Consider the following 21,322-nt stretch of genomic DNA (forward strand, 5'->3'; position numbering starts at 1 on the left):
AGTCTCAGCTACTGGAGAAGTTAAGGCAGGAGTATCACCTGAACCTAGGAGTCTGAGGGTGTTGTGAGCTACGACGATGCCACAGCACTCTAGCCTGGGCAACAGAGACTCTGTCTCAAAAAAAAAAAAAAAAAAAAGGATGGTTATATCCATGCAGTGAAATACCTACCTACACAAGATCAATACAAGTTGAATAAATACATTTGCTGATACAGACATAAAATTTATGCTAATTAAGTTTAAAAATCAAGTTACAAATAACGAGTAGAGCGTGAGCTTAATTGTTTTAAAAATCAAATTTCCCATGAGTTGTGCTTATTCCTGGGAATATGTCTGGGAAGGTCTAGGGAGGCCCAGGTGCTATGGCACCCACTCTCAGTGCCCCAGACCACCTCAGCAACTGGTGCCATAAAGCAGTTACATGGCCCAGATGATATAAATAATTTTAACATAATTTTCTGAAACAATCAGGAATCACTTTTGTAACAAGAAAAACATCCCCCAGAATTCACCTGTGGTAAGAAAACTTCAACATGGAGGCAAAGAGGAAGGCAGAGGCCTGAAAACTGGGTTTCTGGTCACCCATAAGCAGAGCAGCTGTCGTCAAGCTGTCCTTAGGTACTGAGAGACCACAAGGGTATCTACGCAGAGTCACAAGCAACTTCGGTTCATGAGACACCAGGTCTACCTGTCTGGGAGCACCCATTGCCCATGGGTCTCAAGCACCTGTTTCTTTACCCCAGGTTAGTGAAGATACCCCAAAGTGGTCAGATCCCCCCCACCAAGGACTTCATGCCTCATTTCTCTTTGTCAAAGCAACAGGCTGAAAACATGCCTCCAGGGTTGCAATGAGGATCAAACGTAGTTGAAAACACTTTATAAACGACAGAGAGGAGGCACACACATATGGACAATATATTCTTTTTTTTTTTTTTTTTTTTGTAGAGACAGAGTTTCACTTTTTATTGCCCTCGGTAGAGTACCGTGGCATCACACAGCTCACAGCAACCTCCAACTCCTGGGCTTAGGCGATTCTCCGGCCTCAGCCTCCTGAGTAGCTGGGACTACAGGCGCCCACACAACGCCCGGCTATTTTTTTGTTGCAGTTTGGCCAGGGCTGTGTTTGAACCCGCCACCCTCGGTATATGGAGCCAGCGCCCTGCTCACTGAGCCACAGGCGCCGCCCTGGACGATATATTCCTGAAAAATCCTACAGCCCAAGGGTGTCCTGCAATTTATGAACCCAGATAAAAGGCAGGAAAGGGAGTCTCCACCCAGGTGTGACAGGTGCCAAAGCCCACATTGGGGAGCCCTAATAGAATCAGGTGGTGCCCACAGACACACCATGAAACCAGGTCACTCTGCCGACTCCACCTGGCCACCCATGGGGACTGGACGGTCTTAAAGGCCCTGCATCCCCTACCGCCTGCCCAAAGAAGGCCAGGCCCTACCTTGGTAATGCAGGCTTCTGCTAAAAGGGCTGGCTTCACAGACATGTGGGCCCCGAGGCCCTGGCCCTAGTCTTAGGGCCCCTGCCCGGCCTTTGTCTGAACTGCTTAGCAGAGCCCGGGTGATGACGTGTACAAGCTCCCGGATCACAGCCCTTGTACAGTGGGGCCCGTTGGCCAGGCCATTGGAAGGGAAGAAGAATGGCTTCAGGTGGTGTGCAAGCTCACTCCAGTCAGCCACGGGGCTCCGGGCATCTTTGCAGCCGTAAATCAGCTCACCATTCTTTAGGCAAGGAAATGAGAGAGGGAAACATCAATTCAACAAGTTTGTAGGACAATACCTCAGTGACCCCACTAGCAGGCCAGGTGTAGGAGTGTTAGCAAAGGGCCCTACTGTGTAGATTGCCGCATCTGGAGTAGCCACATGCTTTAGCTCCTTCAGGGAAACCTACCCTCATGTGCCATCAACCAAAAGCCAAACCCCAATGAAAACGAAAAGAAGGAAAAGTTTTCAAACACTGAAGGCCAGGCTAGGTGCACTGGCTCACACCTATAATCCTAGCCCTTTGGGAGGCCAAGGCAGAAAGATCATTTGAGGCCAAGAGTCGAAGATCAGCCTGGCAGGACAACAATGAGACCCCATCTCTAAAAACATAGAAAAAGGCTCGGCGCCTGTGGCTCAAGCGGCTAAGTCGCCAGCCACATACACCTGAGCTGGTGGGTTCGAATCCAGCCCGGGCCCGCCAAACAACGATGACGGCTGCAACCAAAAAATAGCCAGATGTTGTGACAGCTGCCTGTAGTCTCAGCTACTTGGGAGGCGGAGGCAGGAGAATCGCTTGAGCCCAGGAGTTGGAGGTTGCTGTGAGCTGTGATGCCATAGCACTCTACCCAGGGTGACAGCTTGAGGCTCTGTCTCAAAAAAAAAAACAAAAACAAAAAAATAAATAAAATAAAAACATAGAAAAATTAGCCAAGCATGGTGGCGTGCACCTGTACCCCAGCTACTCAAGAGCTGAGGCAGGAAGATCACTTGAGCCCAGGAATTTGAAGTTGCTATAAGCTATTATGACACCACTGAACTATATAGCCTGAGTAACAGGGTGAGACAGAACAAAACAAAAAAAAAAACATGAAGACCAGCACCCTCAGGCAGTGATCCACATTTGGAAGCCATGAATAAATACTCTCAGCACAAAGCAACAAACTCCCAAAGTTACCAGCCTAGCTACTTCAAAGGACAAGAGACTCAGCTCTTGAGTAAGCAACTGTGAGGATATTGGTCCGCAGTCACCTCAGGGGAGTATGACCTGGGCTCAGCACAAAACCTGTGAGAGAAACTGCCAGAGTCACCGGTATGGAAACCTCATGTTTGAGAAAATCCTGCCTTCTTAAGCCAAGCCCAGGAAAAACTCTTTACAGCACTAATTAATGTTCAGACTCAGATGTTCCCAGGCTGTGGGCAGGGATATCTGCACCATATCCAAGGGGCCTGATGCCAACTTTTATGAGGGGCTAGGTGTTATCCAGGGAAAAGAACCACCAAGAGCAGCAGACAACCCAAAGAGAATGGTAAACCTGTTTGACCCTCATTCCTTTATCCCTAAAATGACAAATTGAGCACCTCCAGCACAACCCCCAATAGCCCCTGCCTCCTCGTGACACACCCCAGAGTTCTCTCCACACTCCATCAGTGTGACCAACAGAATATGGGTAGAAACAATGGCACACCAACTGCAAGATCAAGTTACAAAAGATCCTGCGGGCTCCATCTTGGTGGCTCTCCTGGGATCACAGAGGCCACACTAGGTTGTCCTGCAGAGTCCCACAAGGCTGTCCATGAGGCCACTGGCCCCAAGCAAGCCTTCAGGTGAGCCCTAGCCTCTAGGGATGCCAGACCAGAACCAGATAAGCTGCTTCTCACCTCCTGGCCCCAGAACCCATGAGGGAACAAGTGGTTGTTCCAAGCTAAGTTCTGTGACAATTAGCCAGCACAGATGAGGACAATCCCAGCTATTAAGGATTGGATGGGTTTTCAGCCCTCACTGGGTCCTGCGGCACCTTCCCTGAGAGTTTCCTGTTCAGGGCACTAAGCCCTGACACACTAAGACCACTGCTGGCCACACTGGCAGGGGCTAGAAGGACGTGCTGGCATGGGGAGGCAGACAGGAGGTGGGCTGCGGGCACGACTGAGGCCCAAAGCAGAGCTGCTTGTGCCCACAGGGAAGCTGGCCCCCTCATCCAGGCCTGTGGCAGGTAAGGGACTCCTCCCAAAGGCCTCTCCCCCAGCACCAGAGCTCCAGAAGTGAAGAGCAGTGTGAGTATGGAACGCAGGTGAATGGCATTTGATGCATACAAACAGACACGAGTGTGGCATCATGAGAGTCATGAACTCAGGCAGCAGAGCAGTGGCTCCATGTCAAACAGCCCATACCCTCCAAGCCCCCAATGTCTCTGGGCACAAGTGTCTAGTGTAGGGTCACTGACCACAACCAAGGCAACTTCTCCAAAAAACATAAAATAAATATTTTTCTATAAAAAATAAAATAAAATAAAAATAAAAAAAATTAGCCAGTGTAATGGTGCATGCCTATAGTCCCAGCTACTTAGGAGGCAGGAGAATTGAACATTGGAGCCCAAGAGTATGAGGTTGCAGTGAGCTATAATGACGCCACTGCACTTTATCCAGGGTGACAGAGTGAGACTCTCAAAAAAAAAAAAAAAAAAACCCTGTGGTTCAAAGGGGTAGGTCGCCAGCCCCATATGCCAGAGGTGGCAGGTTCAAACCCAGCCCCAGCCAAAAAAAGAAAGAAAGAAACAGCCATTCTATGTCACCTCTCTTAATCCATCTCCTTTGAAACTATTCATTAATCCTCAGGGTTTTTCCATGCTTATTTTGACAGAAGCAGCAGACAGACAGGGTCCTAGGCCCCAGGGAACTATGGTATAAGCCTGACAGGGTCAGAAAAAGGTCCACTTGGGACAATGTCAGTCTCACTACAGGCTTCTAACAACTCTCCCAATGAAAAGTAATCTTTTCCTTAAGTCCTTTTTAAAAAACTGCCTTTGAAATATCTTCTGTCCCTAGATTTGGGAAGGTGCAGGCAGACAGGGAATAAAATTCACTCACTCTGACCAGTGGCCATGACAGCAGGATTTCACAGCCAGGTCAAGGGAAGGGGATCAAGAACAAGCCCCATACCACCCACCCCTGTGGGATGTACAGTGGGCCACAGCCACGCAGAGCAGCAAGAAAAAGGAACGGAGTTTCAGTTCATCAGTTACTTCCCCTGGACCAAGGCACAGGGAGCTGAGAGCCCATGCACAATAATCTGCCTCCTTATACGACCTCAGTGCTGGAGGCTTGGGACCCTATCCCCAGCTGTCACTTATATGCGATAGTTCATTGGTCTATGACCAGGACTGGGGCAATGACGAGGAGGACCCTAGGAGACATGTCTCCAACATAGGCAAAAGGCACATCCTCCAGACTGCCACCCAGATCAGTCCTGCCCACCACCTTATCTCCTTCCTCCCCACAGACTCTCTTCTGCCGATGCCCCAACCTGCCCAACTCCACCTCCTCCTCTTCCCCCTTGGATCCCACTGCCAATAGCAGACCAGGAAGCACCAGGCTCAGGTCAGGACGCCAGACAGTGCCAGAGCCATCTCATCCAGGGGTCATCTGTCTGCAGATCAGGGTGGCCGAGGTTTTGATAACATGCACTTCAAGGACAAGACAACCTGGGGTCACACAGGTGTTGTGCTTATGAAAAGGGTCTCGGGAAAAGTACATGCCAAGTTCTGGGGCTGGAAGGTGTAAGCCAACAAAAACGTGTGAACAACCGTGTGGACAGGAGAACCCCAAAGGGGACATCAGACATGCAGGACTATACCTGAGACAGCCAAGCCTGGCACCCTCATCTGTGTGGTCACCCAAATCCTATCATCACACACAGCAAGTTCACCCTGAAGCCACCCTAAAATAGAAGCAGCTTACCTTAAATATCTTCAAGTTGTTCTGTGCCTCCTGCAGCAAACTCTTCAAGGCAAAGTGCATTCTCTGTTTGTTTCTAAAAGGGAAAGGACTGACATGCTTTAAAAGCAGCTGGGATTGACCTGTCTCTGCACAGACACCCGCTTGCGACTCAGAGGACATGCTGAGCACTCAGGGCTGAGCTGGGAAACCCAGAGCCTGCCTCAGTCCAGTGACGTTCCCCTCACTATAGCCCCTCCAAGGCACAAGGGGAGTTGAGACTTTGGTTGCCGCCCTCCCCAGCAGGTTACAGATATGGCTCCATAACTGGGCATGTGGAAGAGGTGGCCCTGACCCGTGGGCCCGAGGGATACGTAAGGGACCCTGACGGAGGCAGGGGGAGAAGGAGGCAGGAGCCTCCACCACCAGCCTCTCTGACCATGAAGGCTCTGAACCAGGGACTATGACCTGGGCTGCCCCAGGTACACCACATCCTAAGTGCACAGCAATGTGTAGGGCCACAGAGAGTGAGGGGTAGGCCCACGCCACGGAGACCCAAGAGCCCAGCCAACAGCTGCACCAGAGCAACAGACTTTTTAATATCTTCAGACTTGCAAGAGATCAAAGACATAAACAATCAAACTATGAGAATCCAGATGGGTGAGAGTCAATAGTCTTCAACTCTGGTGACAATTTGGATGACAGAAAAACCAGGAAGTCAGCAACCAACTCAAGTTGTGAGCACAAAGCCGGGCGTAGTGAAGGCAATGATGGCAAAGGAAACCCCTAAAGAAGAATAAGGGCACCCTCACCCCATCCCGGGCTCACCTCACAAATACCCCGACCCATCCCCACCTCAGAGGACACCCCCATAGGATACCACCTCCCCCTCCACACAGGAGGACAAAGGAGAAGTGTTCTCTTACCCTGAGTAGAGATCAAGCGGACAGTATTTACTTATCTGCTTCCACTTTCCAGTTGCTACCTGTTAAAATACCAAGACGAAGGCACCAAATGATTGGCAGTTGTGGCTGCCCTGTTCCAGCATGAACACACAGAACACCAGAAGTGATGGACGATGATTAAGACAGGGGATAACCCTGCCCCAGAAAAGATGCCACCTCTGCAGAGACATGTCACTAAGTGGGGGAGGATACAACCTGACATCCAGGGAAGGCTTGGCCTTTCTGAGACCCAACCCTTCACACAAGCAAGGAGAAAAGCAGCAGTCACATTAAAATTACATGTCTAGATTTTAGTAACGAGATTAACAATCTTTAAAGTTATAACATTCAGCAATAGGCTAACAAGTAAATTTCACACAGCCAATGGGAAGATAAACTGCCATAACCTTTCAAAAGGCAACTTGGTGGGATATATCAAAATTTTAAATGTGCATGTCCCCAACTTGGCAAATTGACAAGGATTCTAGAAAAAATAGCACAGGGTAAGAAGTACAGAGACAAGATGTCCACTGCAGTCATAATGATAGCAATAACACCTTGGGACCGAGAGAGACAGTCATCAACAGGAAAGACTCAGTCACAGCCCACCCGCTCAGTGGGGCCAACACACCACAAACTATCTGCTAAATAAAGGAGTGAATAAATGATACACAGCCACTACCAGAAGAGGCAGGGCTAAGAACCACCATTTATTCGAGGCAAAAACAAATGTTACAACAGTATACATACTATGAGGTCATTCTTTTTTTTTTTTTTTTTTTGAGACAGCGTCTCACTGTGTTTCCCTGGTAGAGCCCTGGTGTCATCATAGCTCACAGCAACCTTAGTCTCTTTGGCTCAAGAAATCCTCCTGCCTCAGCATCCCAAGTAGCTGGGACTATAGGCACCCACCACGATGGCTGGTTACATGATGTCACTTTTGCTTAAAAAATGGCATATATGCAAATATACATGCACGCATTGAAATATGCACAGAAAAGTGACAAAAGCAATTAGCAAGCAAAATACATATGGCATGATCACATTTTTGCCTTATAAGTATGTAATGCACACACAGGCATGCAAACATTAGAACACAGGGAGAGAAAGGCAGCTCGGTGTCATTTCTACCCAAATCATATACATTTTTTTTTTAAATGTAATACTGTTTATTTAACTTCAAAAACATTTCAGCATTCTAAACATAAAAAAAAATAACAGAACATTGCAAATGTGTTTAAGTACAGAAGGTTCTTGAACTTTCATTGATGCAGTGGCTCTTCCACTTGCCGCTTTGCCAACAATGAAGAGTTCTACGGTTTGTTTTAAAACAGTTTAAAAACTACCGCACTTAACTAAAAAAAAAAAAAAATCCAAACACTTCTCATGCCAGCTGACCCGCTTTGTCCACAGCTAAGAATGGCAGCAGAATGCTATGTCACTATATACAAAAACAAGACAACCTCAAGCTAAATGGATGCCCGCAGCAGTGTCAACAGGTGCAGCTCACAGTGCACGCCCTGAGCTACGGCCCCTCAGAAGGACATCTTTCCCTATGCAGCAAGAGTTGGTCTCGGTTGCTTTGTTCTTTTTTTTTTTTGTAGAGACAGAGTCTCACTGTACAGCCCTCGGGCAGAGTGCCGTGGCATCACATGGCTCACAGCAACCTCCAACTCTGGGGCTTACGCGATTCCCCTGCCTCAGCCTCCCGAGCAGCTGGGACCACAGGCGCACGCCACAACACCCGGCTATTTTTCTGTTGCAGTTTGGCCGGGGCTGGGTCCAAACCTGCCACCCTCGGCATATGGGGCCGGCGCCCTACTCACTGAGCCACAGGCGCCGCCCTGTTTTGTTCTTTTTTACAAACTATAGATATGTACAGTTGATAACTCAGGATTTCTAGCCAATAACCATATACTTAACACCAACTTACAAATTAAAAAAAAAAATGCCAGAAACATCTTTAAATGCCTTGTCACACCAACAGCAAAGTGCACAGAGTGAGGAGAACACGAGAGTGCCTTTTCATTTTAAAAATGTTTGGAAATATGTACAACTTTGATACAGTTTCAGGGTGCTCCAGACACCCATGGCCACTTCATGTAAACCACTGACAATTTCTAGAGCACTTTGAGACTACAATATGATCGTGATCAAATTTTGTGATTAAACCTAATGAGGGCAATAGACATTTCTCAATTAAGAGATATGTCATTTACGGCGCTCCCCTACTCTAAGGTATTCACAAGGAGACAGATAAACAGTTTTTTATTCATCCTCCTCCTCCACTTCTTCTTCTTCTTCCTCGTCTTCTTCATCTTCCTCTTCCACCTTTTTCCTGGCAATTTTAGTGGGACCTTTTGCGCCATCAAACTTTCCTTTAGACTTATAGTCAGCAACATCCTCCTCATCCTTCTCCTTCAGCTTGGCTGCCTTAGTGATGTAAGGTTGCTTTTCGCTGTCACTTAAGTTATTCCACATCTCACCCAGCTTTTTTGCCACATCTCCAATAGAGATACCAGGATTTGTAGACTTGATCTTGGGGCGGAATTCTGAACAGAAGAGGAAAAATCCAGACGGTGGCCTCTTGGGGGCATTAGGGTCCTTCTTCATCTTTCCTCCTTTAGCTGGTCCATAATCCTTCATTTCCCCATCACAGCGGACTTTATCAGCCTTCGCCATTTCATCAAATTTAGACTTCTCTTTCCCAGACATTGCCTTCCACCTTTCAGAGCACTTCTTGGAAAATTCTGCAAAATTTATGGGAACCTCTGGGTTTTTCTTCTCATGTTCTTCTCTGCATGTTTGCACAAAGAAGGCATATGCAGACATCTTGCCCTTTGGTTTCTTGGGGTCACCTTTAGCCATCTTGACTGTATTGTTCGCTAGTCTGGGCAGCGCAGGGCACGACACGCCAACCTATTTTTTTTTTTTTTTGGCATAGGAAGAAGTCTAGAAAGATATACAAACTGAAAATATGAGTTACCTGAGAAGACGGGTGACCCATTTCATACAGTGTCTTATTTTACCAGTTATATGAGCAGGTATTGCTTCAGAGCAAAAAAATACTTCTAAAAAATCTATCATGTGTCAACAGCAAATGGTGACAACGAAAATCTCCTCCCAACAGGAATGACTCATATACTTTCTTTTCCCAAAAGCCTAGAAAGTTAAAATACTACCAAAAAAAAAAAAGGAAAAGTAATGTTGGTCAACTTCCAGAGTTCACCAAAATTTGATTCTGACCATCGTGTCAGTTTTCTAAGAAAATTAACCAAAGACTTGCAACAAGCCAGGAAGCACTTACTGAAGAAAAAACAGCCAGAGGAAGAACAGTGAGCATTTGGCACTTTATATGCACTGTTTCACCCCCATCTCTAGCTCCAAAGGCACTCTGAAAAGCAACAGCTGTAGTCAGCCCCGGAGCAGGCGGAACTTGGCAGGAGCATTTCCAAAGCCTCACTGTCAGAGGACTGTCATTTCACCTGTCTCGGTTCCCAAGAAGATCCCATTAGCAAGGCAGACTTCACTGACCTAACTCAGAGCTCACCCAGTGCAGGAAGCCTTTTCCCAGGGGTATGTGTCAAAAATATTTAGAGATAGTTGTTTAACTTTGTGGCTTCCTGAGTTAGTGGGTAACAGTGGGAGCAAACAATAGGCTAACCTAAAGCTAAAAAGAAAAAGCTGAGTAACAAAGATGTACACAGAGGCTTTGAAAAGCTCCAGCGTATTACTAGTGATCTAGAAAGCCACGCACAGGCTCGGGAAAAACCTGAGAGGGCCCTCAGCTCTGAGCTGTCAATCACACTGCTGAGCACAGGGTTGGCCCCAATACCCACGCAGAATCCCTGGGCAAAGGCTGGGAGACTTAGTGGTTCCAGGCACTCAAAAAAATATATATAAAGTACTAGCCATCCTCTAAGTGAACTGAACAGAGACTTTAGTGGCCATATATGACCAAGAACACAGATTTCATGAAAGTATCACAGGAAAGTCACTAAATAAACAATGATAATTATCACAAGAGGCATCCTCAGAAGGGAGTAGAATCTAATTTCCAGAGTGGCAGCACTATATTCTTTAAAATGTCCACTTTCAACAATATACTGCAAACAAACAAAAAAGCTATTTCACAAAACGTACAAAGAAACAAGAAAGTATGAACCATACACAAGGAAAAAAGCAATCGACAGACTGCCCTGAGGAGGCCCAGACATTGGACTTACTTAGATTTAAATCAACTATTTTAAATATGCCTAGAGTTCAAGGAAACCAGGGACAAAGAACTAAAAGAAATAAGGAGAGTAGTGTCTCAACAAATGGAGACTGTCAAGAAAGAGAAGTTATAAAAAAGGAACGAAAAAGAAAAAGAAACCAAATAGAAATTCTGTAGGTGAAACACACAATAACCAAAATGAAAAAGTAACTAGAGGAGCTTAACAGCAAACTGAGTAGCCAGAAGAGAGAATCCGTGAATTTTAGGATAAAGCCTAAGAGATCCACACCTAGACACATCAAACTCAAACTGTCAAAGAACAACAACAAAAGAGAGAATCTTAAAAAGCAGCAAAAGAGAAGTAACTCAATTCATGCACAAAGAATCCTGATTTCTCATTAAAAACCATGGAGGCCTGAAGACAGGGGTATGATATATCCTCAGTGCTAAAAGAAAAAGACCATCATCCAAAAACTCTAGAGCTAATAAAATTATCCTTTGAAAATGAAGAAGAAAGTAAGACATTGACAGATAAACAATGACTAAAAGAATGTGTTGTTAGCAAACCTTCCATACGAGAAATACTTAATATGAAAAGGAGTCCTTTGGGCTGAAATGAAAGATACTAGACAAAAACTCAAATCCACAAGAAGAAATAAATGGCACCAGTGAAGGTAACTACATAGGAAGCATAAAAGAAGGTACAATATATTTTTTCCTCTTATCTGACTTAAAAAGCAACTTAAAAAGCAAATAATTAAACAATTTGAATCACAATAGCAATACAAAGGAGGGGGGAGGCAACAATGCTCAGAGCAGCCACGCTTTTACATACCTATTACGGAAATTAAGCTGACATTATTTGAACTAGACTGTTTAGTTTAAGAGGTAAGATGAATTTAGAGAACGATCACACAAGAGGTCAACAAGGAAGAAGACTTGTAGGCAGCGCCCGTGGCTCAGTGAGTAGGGCGCCAGCCCCATATACTGAGGGTGGCGAGTTCGAACGAACCCGGCCCCAGCCAAACTGCAACAAAAAAACAGCTGGGCATTGTGGCAGGCGCCTGTAGCCCCAGCTACTTGGGAGGCTGAGGCAAGAGAATCAGCTAAGCCCAAGAGCTGGAGGTAGCTGTAAGCTGCCACGGCACTCTACCAAGGGCAAGGGCGATAAAGTGAGACCCTGTCTCTACCAAAAAAAAAAAAACAAGTCTCAATACATGTAAGAAGAGCTAAAGCACACAATGTTCTCTCAACTCAGTAAACTGAATTAGAAATCAGTACCAAAGGGAAATTTGAGAAACTCACAAATACTAAATATGCAAAAATTAAACACTACAAATCATCAATGATCACTACAAATCAGACAATAAGGTAAATAAAAATGAAAACCCATGCCAAAGCTTATGGGATGAAGAGATAGCAGTTACTTACAGGAAAATTCATAGTTGTAAAATCTATATTAGGAAGAAAAATAATCTCAGATCTTAACTTTCTACCTTAAGAAACTAGAAAAAGAATAACAAACTAAACCTAAAGCAAGCAGGGGAAAGGAAACAATAAAGTTAGAGTGGAGATAAATGAAAGAATACAGAAAATTAGCAAAATCAAAAGTACTTTCATTGAAGAGATCAACAAATATGACATAATCCTTTCTCTAGACAAAGCAAAAAGAGAGGAATCAAGTTAATAAACTCAGGAACAAAAGAAGAGACACTACTACTGACCTTGCAAAAGTAAAAAGATTATAAAGGAGGTCAAAGGTGACTCGTGTCTATAATCCTAGCATTCTGGGAGGCAGAGGCAGGTAGATACCCTGTTTCCCCGAAAATAAGACAGTGTCTTACTTTAAGGTGTGCTCCCAAAGATGCACTAGGTCTTATTTTCAGGGGACGTCTTATCTTTCCTGTAGGTAGGTCTTATTTTCGGAGGATGTCTTATTTTGGGGAAAACAGGGTAGCTTGAGCTCCCGAGTTCGAGACCAACATGAGCAAAAGCAAGATCCCCGTCTCTACTAAAAATAGAAAAACTGAGGCAAGAGGTTGCTGTGTGCTATGACACCATGGCAACAGCATGAGACTCTGTCTCAAAAAAATAAAACTAAAAAAGATTATAAAGAAATAATTTAAATTTAAAAAAATTTATGAAGGAATAAACAACTGTATGCCAAAAAATTAGATGAAATGGACAAATTACTAGTAACAGACAATTAGAAATAGGGAATCACAACAGACCAATAACAAGAGATTAAAACAGTAAGCAAAACGACCATTGAAAAAAAGCCCAGGGCAAGACATCTTCACTAGTGAATTCTACCGAACATTTAAAAAAGATTCAACACCAATACTCTTCAAAAAAAACTGAAGAGTAAAGAGAAGGAAATACTTTCTAACTCATTCTGTGAAGCCTGTTGTTACACTAGTACCAAAGCCAGAAGAAGGTATCACTAGAAAACTACAGATCGATATCCCTCATGATTCAAAAATCCTCAACAAAAACTAGCAAAGTGAATGCAGCAGCATATTAAAGGGACTACAAACCATGATAAAGTAGGATTTAACCCAGAAATGCAAAGTGGTCCAACATATGAAAATCAGTCAATATAGTACACCATATTAATAGTGGAATGTGCCTCATGAAATCATGATCATCTCAACAGATACAGGACAAGCATTTCACAAAATCCAGCACCCTTTCAATATTAAAACAAAACCAAAAACACTCAGAAAGAATATCTGTGAAAAGTGCCCATAAACATTACAAATTCAATGGTGAAAAACTGAAAGCTTTCTCCTGAAGATCAAGAACAAGACACAGATGTCTCAATATTTCATACAACATTGTACTACAACTTCTGGCCAGAACAATTTGGAAAGAAAAACAAGTGAGGGGCGGCGCCTGTGGCTCAGTGAGCAGGGCGCCAGCCCCATATACCCAGGGTGGCGGGTTCAAACCCAGCCCCAGCCAAACTGCAACAAAAAAATAGCCGGGCGTTGTGGCGGGCGCCTGTAGTCCCAGCTACTCGGGAGGCTGAGGCAAGAGAATCGCCTAAGCCCAGGAGCTGGAGGTTGCTGTGAGCTGTGTGACGCCATGGCACTCTACTGAGGGCCATAAAGTGAAACTCTGTCTCTACAAAAAAAAAAAAGAAAAAAGAAAAACAAGTGAAGGGCATCCAGATTGGAAAGAAAGAAAGAAAACTATCTCGATTTGCAAATGATCTGATTACTTCTACAGACAATTCTAAGAATCCATACACAAAAAAATTATACCAAATGATCAAGCTCAGCAAAGTGACAGAATACAAAGTCAATAAATACCAATCAATTGTATTTCTCACCTCACACCCATTAGGATGGCTACTATCAAAATACAAGAAATAATAAGTATTGGCAAAGTTGGGTAGAAACTGAACACTCATACATTGCTGATGGGAATATAAATGACACAGCTATAAAATGGAAAACAGTATGATGGTCCTTATAATTAAAAACAGAATTAGCATATGATCAGCAATTCCACTTCTGGGTATATATACAACAAAATTCAAAGCATAGATTGCAACACTATTCACAATAGCAAAAAGGTAAAAGTAAACCAAGTATCCACTGACTGATGAATAGACAAACATAATGTGGTATATATGCATATACAATGGAATATTATTTAGCCCTAAAAAGGAAATTCTGACACATGCTACAATGTGGATGAACTATGAGAACATTATGCTAAGTGAAATAAGCTAATTGCACAAAGACAAATACTGTATAATTCCACTTATATGAGGTACCTAGAATAGTCATATTCACTCAGACAGAAAGTAGAACGGTAGTTGCCAGGGGCTGAATAAGGAGGAAATGGGCAGTTACAGTTTAATGAGTAAAGGGTTTCAGTTTTGCAAGATGAAAAGAGTTCTAGAAATGGATGATGGTGATGGCTGCACAAATGTCAATGTACTTAATGCCACTGAACAATCTACTTAGTCGTTAAGATGGCAAATTTTATGTCACGTGTATTATGTTATAAGTGAAAATATACATATTTTAAAAATTAATTGTATTTTTTTTGTGATTTTTTAGCCGGGGCTGGGTTTGAACCTGCCACCTCCGGCATATGGGACCGGCGCCCTACTCCTTGAGCCACAGGCGCCGCCCAATTAATTGTATTTTTATATATTAGCAATGTGCAACCTGAAAATGAAATAAAAATTTCCATTGACAATAGCATTAAAAAAATTAAAATACTTAGAAATAACAAGTGTAAGATTCATTACAGAATAAAACTATAAAAACATTGTTGAAAAAATTAAAAACCTAAATAGGGCAGCACCTGTGACTCAGGCTGCAGGTAGGGTGTAGGCCCCATATATCGAGGGTGGTGGGTTCGAACCTGGCCCTGGACAAACTCAAAAAAAAAAATAATAACCGGGCGTTGTGGCGGGCATCTGTAGTCCCAGCTACTCGGGAGGGTGAGGCAAGAGAATCACCTAAGCCCAAGAGCTGGAGGTTGCTGTGAGCTATGATGCCACAGAATTCTACCCAGGGCGACAAAGTGAGACTCTGTCTCTAAAAAATAAACAAATAAATAAAAACCTAAATAAATAGAAAGGCATCCTCTGTTCAAAATTAAAATATTAACCATGTTAAGGTGGCAATACTTTCCAAATAGATCTACAGATTCAGTGAAATCACTATCAAAATCTTAACTGATTTCTTTGTAGAAACTAACAAGCTAAAGGTATCCAAATTGGAAAGAAGTGAAGCCATCTATTCACAAATAACATGATCCTATACATAAAAAACCCAAAGAATCCACAAGAACGCTACTAGAACTAATAAAAAAAAAAAAAACAAGCAAAGTTTCACAGTATAAAATCAACACACAAAAATCAGTTCTTTCTATTACTAGCGATGAACAATCTTTTTTTTTTTTTTTTTTTTGAGACACAGCCTCAAGCTGTCGCCCTAGGTAGAGTGCTGTAGCATCACAGCTCACAGCAACCTCCAACTCCTGGCTTAAGCAATTCTCTTGCCTCAGCCTCCCAAGTAGCTGGGACCACAGGCGCCTGCCACAATGCCTGGCTATTTTTTTGGTTGCAGCTGTTATTGTTCTTTGGCAGGCCCAGGCTGGATTCGAACCTGCCAGCCTTAGCCACTTGAGCCACTGGCACCGAGCCACGATGAACAATCTTAAAAGGAATTTAAGAAAGCAATTCCATCTGCATTGACATTTATAATATTCCAAAAGAATAAAATATCTACAAATAAACTTAACCAAAGTACTGAAGACTTGTACATTAAAAACTACATGGCTGAAGAAATTTAAAAAGACTAAATGGAAAGGTATCCTATGTTCATGAATTGTAAGCCACGGCACTCAACACAGGGCAATAGAGACTCTGTCATGCCAAAAAAAAAAAAAAAAGGACAAGGAGAAATGTTGGCAAAGATATTGAGAAATTTTAACTTTTACACCCTGCTGGTAGGAAAGTAAAATGGTCCAGCTGCTGTGGAAAACAGTTTAGTGGTTCCTCCAAAAGTTAAACACAGGATTACCTTAAGACTCAGCAATTCAGGGCTGGGCACAGTGGCTCATGCCTGTAATCCAGCACTCTAGGAGGCCAAAGCAGGTGGATTACCTAAACTCAGGAGTTCCAGACCAGCCTGAGCCAGAGCAAGAACCCAGCTTTAGGAAACTAGCCGGGCACTGTGGCGGGTGCCTGTAGTCACAGCTACTCGGGAGGTTGAGGTAAGAGCATCGCTTGAGCTCAAGAGTTTGAGGTTGTTGTGACCTATGATGCCCGGGCACTCTACCAAGGGTGACAAAGTGAGACTCTGTCACAAAAAAAAAAAAAAAAGACTCAACAATTCGACTCCTAGAAATCTACCCAAAAGAACTGAAACTGGGGAATCAAATAAGTATAGGTACATAAATGTTCATAGCAGCACTACTCACAATAGCCCAAAAGCAGGCATGCTGGAATTCCATTCACTAGATGAATGCATAAACAAAACGTGGTACACTCATATGACAGAATATCATTCAGTCATCAAAGAATCGAAGTGCTGAAACGTGCCACGACATGGATGAACCACAAGAATGCAAAGTGAAAGAATCACAAAAGGCTACATATGATTCCACGCCTGTGGCTCAAAGGAGTGGGGTGCCAGCCCCATATGCCAGATGTGGTGGGTTCAAACCCAGCCCCAGCCAGAAACTGCAAAAAAAAAAAAAGAATAGGGAAATCCACAGAGAGAAAGTAGATTGATGGTTGCCAGGAACTAGGGAAAGGAGAAAATGGAAAGTGACTGCTAACAGAAACAGTGTTTCTTTTTTGCAGAAATAAAAATGTCTGCAGTAGGGAAGGCACAGAGGCCTTCTGGGAGGCTGAAGTGGGAGGACTGCCTGAGGCCAGGAGTTCAAAACCAGCCTGGGCAATAGTGAGACCCTGTCTCTACTAAAAAAATGTTCAATGCTGGCTGGGCATGTTGGTGCATGCCTGTGGTCCCAGCTACTCAGGAGGCTTGGGCAGAAGGATTGTTTGAGTGCAGGAATTTGAGGTTGCAGTGAGGTATGATGACACCATTGCACTCTAGCCCAGGCGAAAGAGCAAGACCATCTAAAAAAAATAAGAAAACAAAAGAAAAACAAAAAACAAATGTATAGAGTAGATAGAAGTGGTAATTGCACAATCTTGAGAAGACACTAAAATCCACTGGATTATATACTTTAAAAAAGTGAATCTTAATGCTCTGTGAAGTATATCTCAATTAAAAAAAAAAAGATGAACATGAACCATTCCTGAAATAAAAAGTCAATCATACAATAAATATACACATTTTCTTCTACTCTTAAAAAATCGTAAGTGGCCACACCACGACCCAGATCCACAGTGGAAACTAGCTCTTCCACATCAAAGGCAGAGCAGCCCTGTGGCCATACGTCAGTTTTCTCACCTTAAGGTGCTGGTGCATGCAGTAACGACACACCTTATGCTTCATCTCATGTGTCACATCACTTGAGAAAGGAATAAACCCACATTTTGGCTGTGAAATAAACGAATAAGGAGGGAAAATGTTTAGGAAGAAATCACACACCTTTAAAGAGACATATGTCTAACTACAAGATAACTAAGTACAGCGAGTGGCAGGTGCACAGGTCCCCAAACCTATTTTCATTTCAGTTCCCAGTGGCAACACCGCTTCCCTCATCACATCAATAAACCTCTCTGCTTGCAGAGCACCCACAGCCAGAACTATCACTGGGGAAGATCGATGATGCCTCCATGCTGGCTGCACACAAGCACTGCACAGAGCAGCTTTGTGCTTCCAGGAAAGAATGTGACTAGAAGATTCTAAGGAGTGGAGATGGGCCCAGGGCTCACAGCTCTAAGAAGCAGAACCATTGTTCACATTGACACTAGCATGTGGCCTGGCTGGGAGAACCCCAGCTGCCTTCTAAAAGCTGCAGCCTCTAAGCACACACAATAAGCAAGACCAGTACTCAGCACCAGTCTAGAGAATGTGGCTGGGGAAGCAGAACATCCACCCACACACAGAATCACAAGGCACAGCGTTCAGGCCAAAGGCATGGCCCCGAGGCACAGTCAGAGACTTGGAGGAAGGAGCAGATAACGACCAGGATGTGTGGGTCGTTATCCTGAGGGGCCCCAGTGGCCATTCTCAATATGGGCAGCAGAAAGCTGAAGAAAGGCCTTCCTCAGTCCTGTTGCCCTAGCATTACCCCTGAGAGCCCTGGGCCCATCTCCATTCAGAATCTTCTAGACACTAGGCAAGAAATTCAGGACTCTGGCACCTCTGAGGGTCCCACTAACCTTTATGCTTCTGGGGAAATCCCTCCTGAGCACAAAGAGAGCCCTGAGGACACAGAGAGCCCCCTAGTCTACAGGGCAACCGCACACGGGGCTCTGGCAACACAGTGAGCAGCAGCCAAGCGCTGAGGGGACATGGCCCAGAGAGATGCAGAGGAAGGCCAGGAACCCTGGCCAGCCGTGCCCCCTGAGGAAAACAGGGCTGAGGGGTTAGGCCCAATGTACTTCCCCCTCTGGCAACACTCGACCAGGGCTTATCGCAGCCCCAGCACATTGGACAGGCTCTCCTGTCATCAGCTCCCAGGAATGAGCCTAACCTGGGTTCTGGAAGCCTGTGGAAGGAACCAGAGCATTAGGATGCAAGTGACAGCTCTGGAAGGAGAGGGAAGCAAGTAGAGTCTTCAGGAACCAAGGGTGTCTGGAACTGAGGAGGGGCCACAGGACCCAAAGAACACACTTCTGTGGGAACATGTATTTGAGGCAGATGACTCTCATACTTACAACTCAGGACCGACCTTTTCCCTTTTACCCACGTAATTTCCCCCTCAACAAAAGATCACCTTAATCTCTACACACAGAATCGGCCTGTGCTCTGCAAAGCAGTAGGTCTGAAGTCTGGTTAAATTGGGAAGGCACATAGCATAACCACTGAGAGTATCCAGGTCCTTGTCACAGCGAGACTCTGTAAAATACAAGGGTCATATGTGAGGGTCAGTGCAGGAAATGAGATGAGCCCTGCCCACAGCAGATCAGGCCTTGTCCCTGGCTCCTGGGAAGCACCTCTCAACCTGATGAGAGCCCTGTGTTTACCTGAGGACTTCAAGACATACACCAGCAATGTGGTTTATAGGGGATCCTTTGAGCTACATGGGCAATTAGCTGTGCCTACATGTCTGAGCCCCAATAAAACACTGGACACCAAGGCTCTGTGAGTTTCCTAATGGGCAACATCCCAAGTGTGCTGTCATACATCATCGTTGGGAGATTAGGCTCTGCCTACACAGCCCCTGGGGAGAGGATGCCGAGGAGCTTGTGCCAGGTCTTGGTCGGACCCACCCCTGCATCTCTGCCCTTGGCAGGTTCAATCTTTATCCTTTTGCTATAATAAACCATAACCATCAGTAAAACACTTAAGTTCCATGTGTACTTCTAGCAAATTATCAACCCTAAGGGTAGTCCTAGGAACCCCCAAATGTGCAGTTGTTATCAAAAGTGAGGGTGGTCTTGGGGATAGCCCCCTAATTCCATGACTACTTAGGAACTGGGAGAGGAAGGAGACTGCAGCCTCTACCCCCTTATCAGAGCCAGACCCCAACCACCCACAGTGCTGCACATTTCATTAGCACTGACTCTGCTGGAATCTGTGGTATGGACAGAGCAGGGACTCAAGGGAGGGGCTTCCCTCCTTTTCTATCATGATCCTTACTCCCAGTTATTATAAGGAAAGGCAGCAGAGCTCACATTGCTGTGAAGTGGTAAACCTTCAACTATTACTATAAAATGAAAGGGGGAGGCAGCTGTACTCAGAGCCAGCCTCAAGCTGCCTTCAGGGAAACAAGGAACTGGAGCCGAGATTCTGCCCTGCAGCTTTCCCACCTCCCCGAGCTTCCCCACAGCCAGAAACCTGCTCCTCTCTGCCCCAGTCAGAAGACTCCAGACCCAGAAAACCGTTTGCTTTCAAATCAGGAAAAAATTGTTTCCAAGTCAAATCAGGAAAAATAATTTAGTGGCCAATTCCACACCCTCAATACTGACTAACTTTACCTCTTTGATCACTGACTAGAAAAAAGCTCTGACATGGTTCGTGCCCACAAGGATACCAGAAAGTGTAGGAGAAGTGGGGATGGGGTAGAAGGGAAGGTAATGACCACAGAACTCCCCTCACTTCCCTCTTCCTCAGGAGGACAAGCACCAGGCCTGGACTCTGCCTAGGGGGCAGTTCCAGGGCTACAGCCCCTCCCAGGCCAGGCCCTCCCTCCTGAGGCTCAGGTCACCCCAATTTCCCTTTGACTTTTCCAGGCCCTCAGCATCCTTCCCTTCCCTAGATCTTCCCTAGCTCTTTCACCTCCCTTTTTTCCCTCCTGCTACTTTAAAATTACCCTGTTTCCCCAAAAATAAGACATCCTCCGAAAATAAGACCTACTTACAGGAAAGATAAGACGTCCCCTGAAAATAAGATCTAGCGCATCTTTGGGAGCACTCCTTAAAATAAGACACTGTCTTATTTTCGGGGAAACAGGGTAGTTCTTAGTATCCCATATTCTGCACAGTGCTTTCATTTTCTGATACACAGACACGTGCTCCTAGGATTTCTAGCTGATTATGAAATTTCTAGCAACAGAATTGCTGAAAACTATATGTATATAACACAGGTGATCATCTCAAAACACTTTTCAAAGGGAATATTTTAAATTACAAACAATGTCCATAAGTTAAAACAGCCTTACCTGGTCTTTCAGACTGTATCTTCAAACAAAGCTGTTTCACAAACTCTAAAGGCAGCTGAACAACTTCCTATAAGAAAAAAATACAAAATACTCAATGTAGGCTGCATCACAATCCAAACACACTTAATACCTAAAAAATGAATTGAACACCTAAAAATGATTATAATGGTAAATTTTATATGCATTTTATTATAATAAACAAAAAATTTACAGCTAAAAAAAATTCAGTGTGTAGGTTTGGGGTATAAAAGCTGCTCTACTATTTTCAGAACATGTCCAGGTTTAACAAAGACACCAGGGCGGCACCTGTGGCTCAGTGAGTAGGGCGCTGGCCCCATATGCCGAGGGTGGTGGGTTTGGACCCAGCCCCGGCCAAACTGCAACAGAAAAACAGCCGGGCATTGTGGCGCACGCCTGTAGTCCCAGCTGCTCGGGAGGCTGAGGCAAGAGAATCGTGTAAGCCCAA

The 21,322-nt window shown here is 44.6% G+C and overlaps 2 protein-coding genes across 2 annotated transcripts in view; both read right to left on the minus strand.

Annotated features, from left to right (window-relative positions):
• IPPK (inositol-pentakisphosphate 2-kinase) overlaps nucleotides 1-21,322 on the minus strand; it is a 66,405-nt gene that overhangs the window by 27,491 nt on the left and 17,592 nt on the right. The window contains exons 4-9 of the mRNA XM_053577700.1: nucleotides 20,857-20,923; nucleotides 18,970-19,091; nucleotides 17,535-17,624; nucleotides 6,351-6,409; nucleotides 5,449-5,521; nucleotides 1,452-1,731 (exon numbers count right to left, since the gene is read on the minus strand). Coding sequence (XP_053433675.1) covers nucleotides 1,452-1,731; nucleotides 5,449-5,521; nucleotides 6,351-6,409; nucleotides 17,535-17,624; nucleotides 18,970-19,091; nucleotides 20,857-20,923 — 691 coding nt within the window. The remainder of the gene's footprint in view (nucleotides 1-1,451; nucleotides 1,732-5,448; nucleotides 5,522-6,350; nucleotides 6,410-17,534; nucleotides 17,625-18,969; nucleotides 19,092-20,856; nucleotides 20,924-21,322) is intronic.
• Nucleotides 8,264-9,267, minus strand: LOC128575939 (high mobility group protein B3-like). Its single transcript, XM_053577766.1, has one exon. It carries the CDS (start codon nucleotides 9,234-9,236, stop codon nucleotides 8,637-8,639), a length of 600 nt encoding a protein of 199 aa, XP_053433741.1. The 5' UTR covers nucleotides 9,237-9,267; the 3' UTR covers nucleotides 8,264-8,636.

The sequence above is a fragment of the Nycticebus coucang genome, chromosome 2 (assembly GCF_027406575.1).
Source record: "Nycticebus coucang isolate mNycCou1 chromosome 2, mNycCou1.pri, whole genome shotgun sequence".
Lineage (NCBI taxonomy): Eukaryota > Metazoa > Chordata > Mammalia > Primates > Lorisidae > Nycticebus > Nycticebus coucang.

Excerpts from the sequence above, each read along its gene's own strand:
- LOC128575939 (XM_053577766.1), bottom strand. The coding sequence starts at position 9,236 with ATGGCTAAAGGTGACCCCAAGAAACCAAAGGGCAAGATGTCTGCATAT.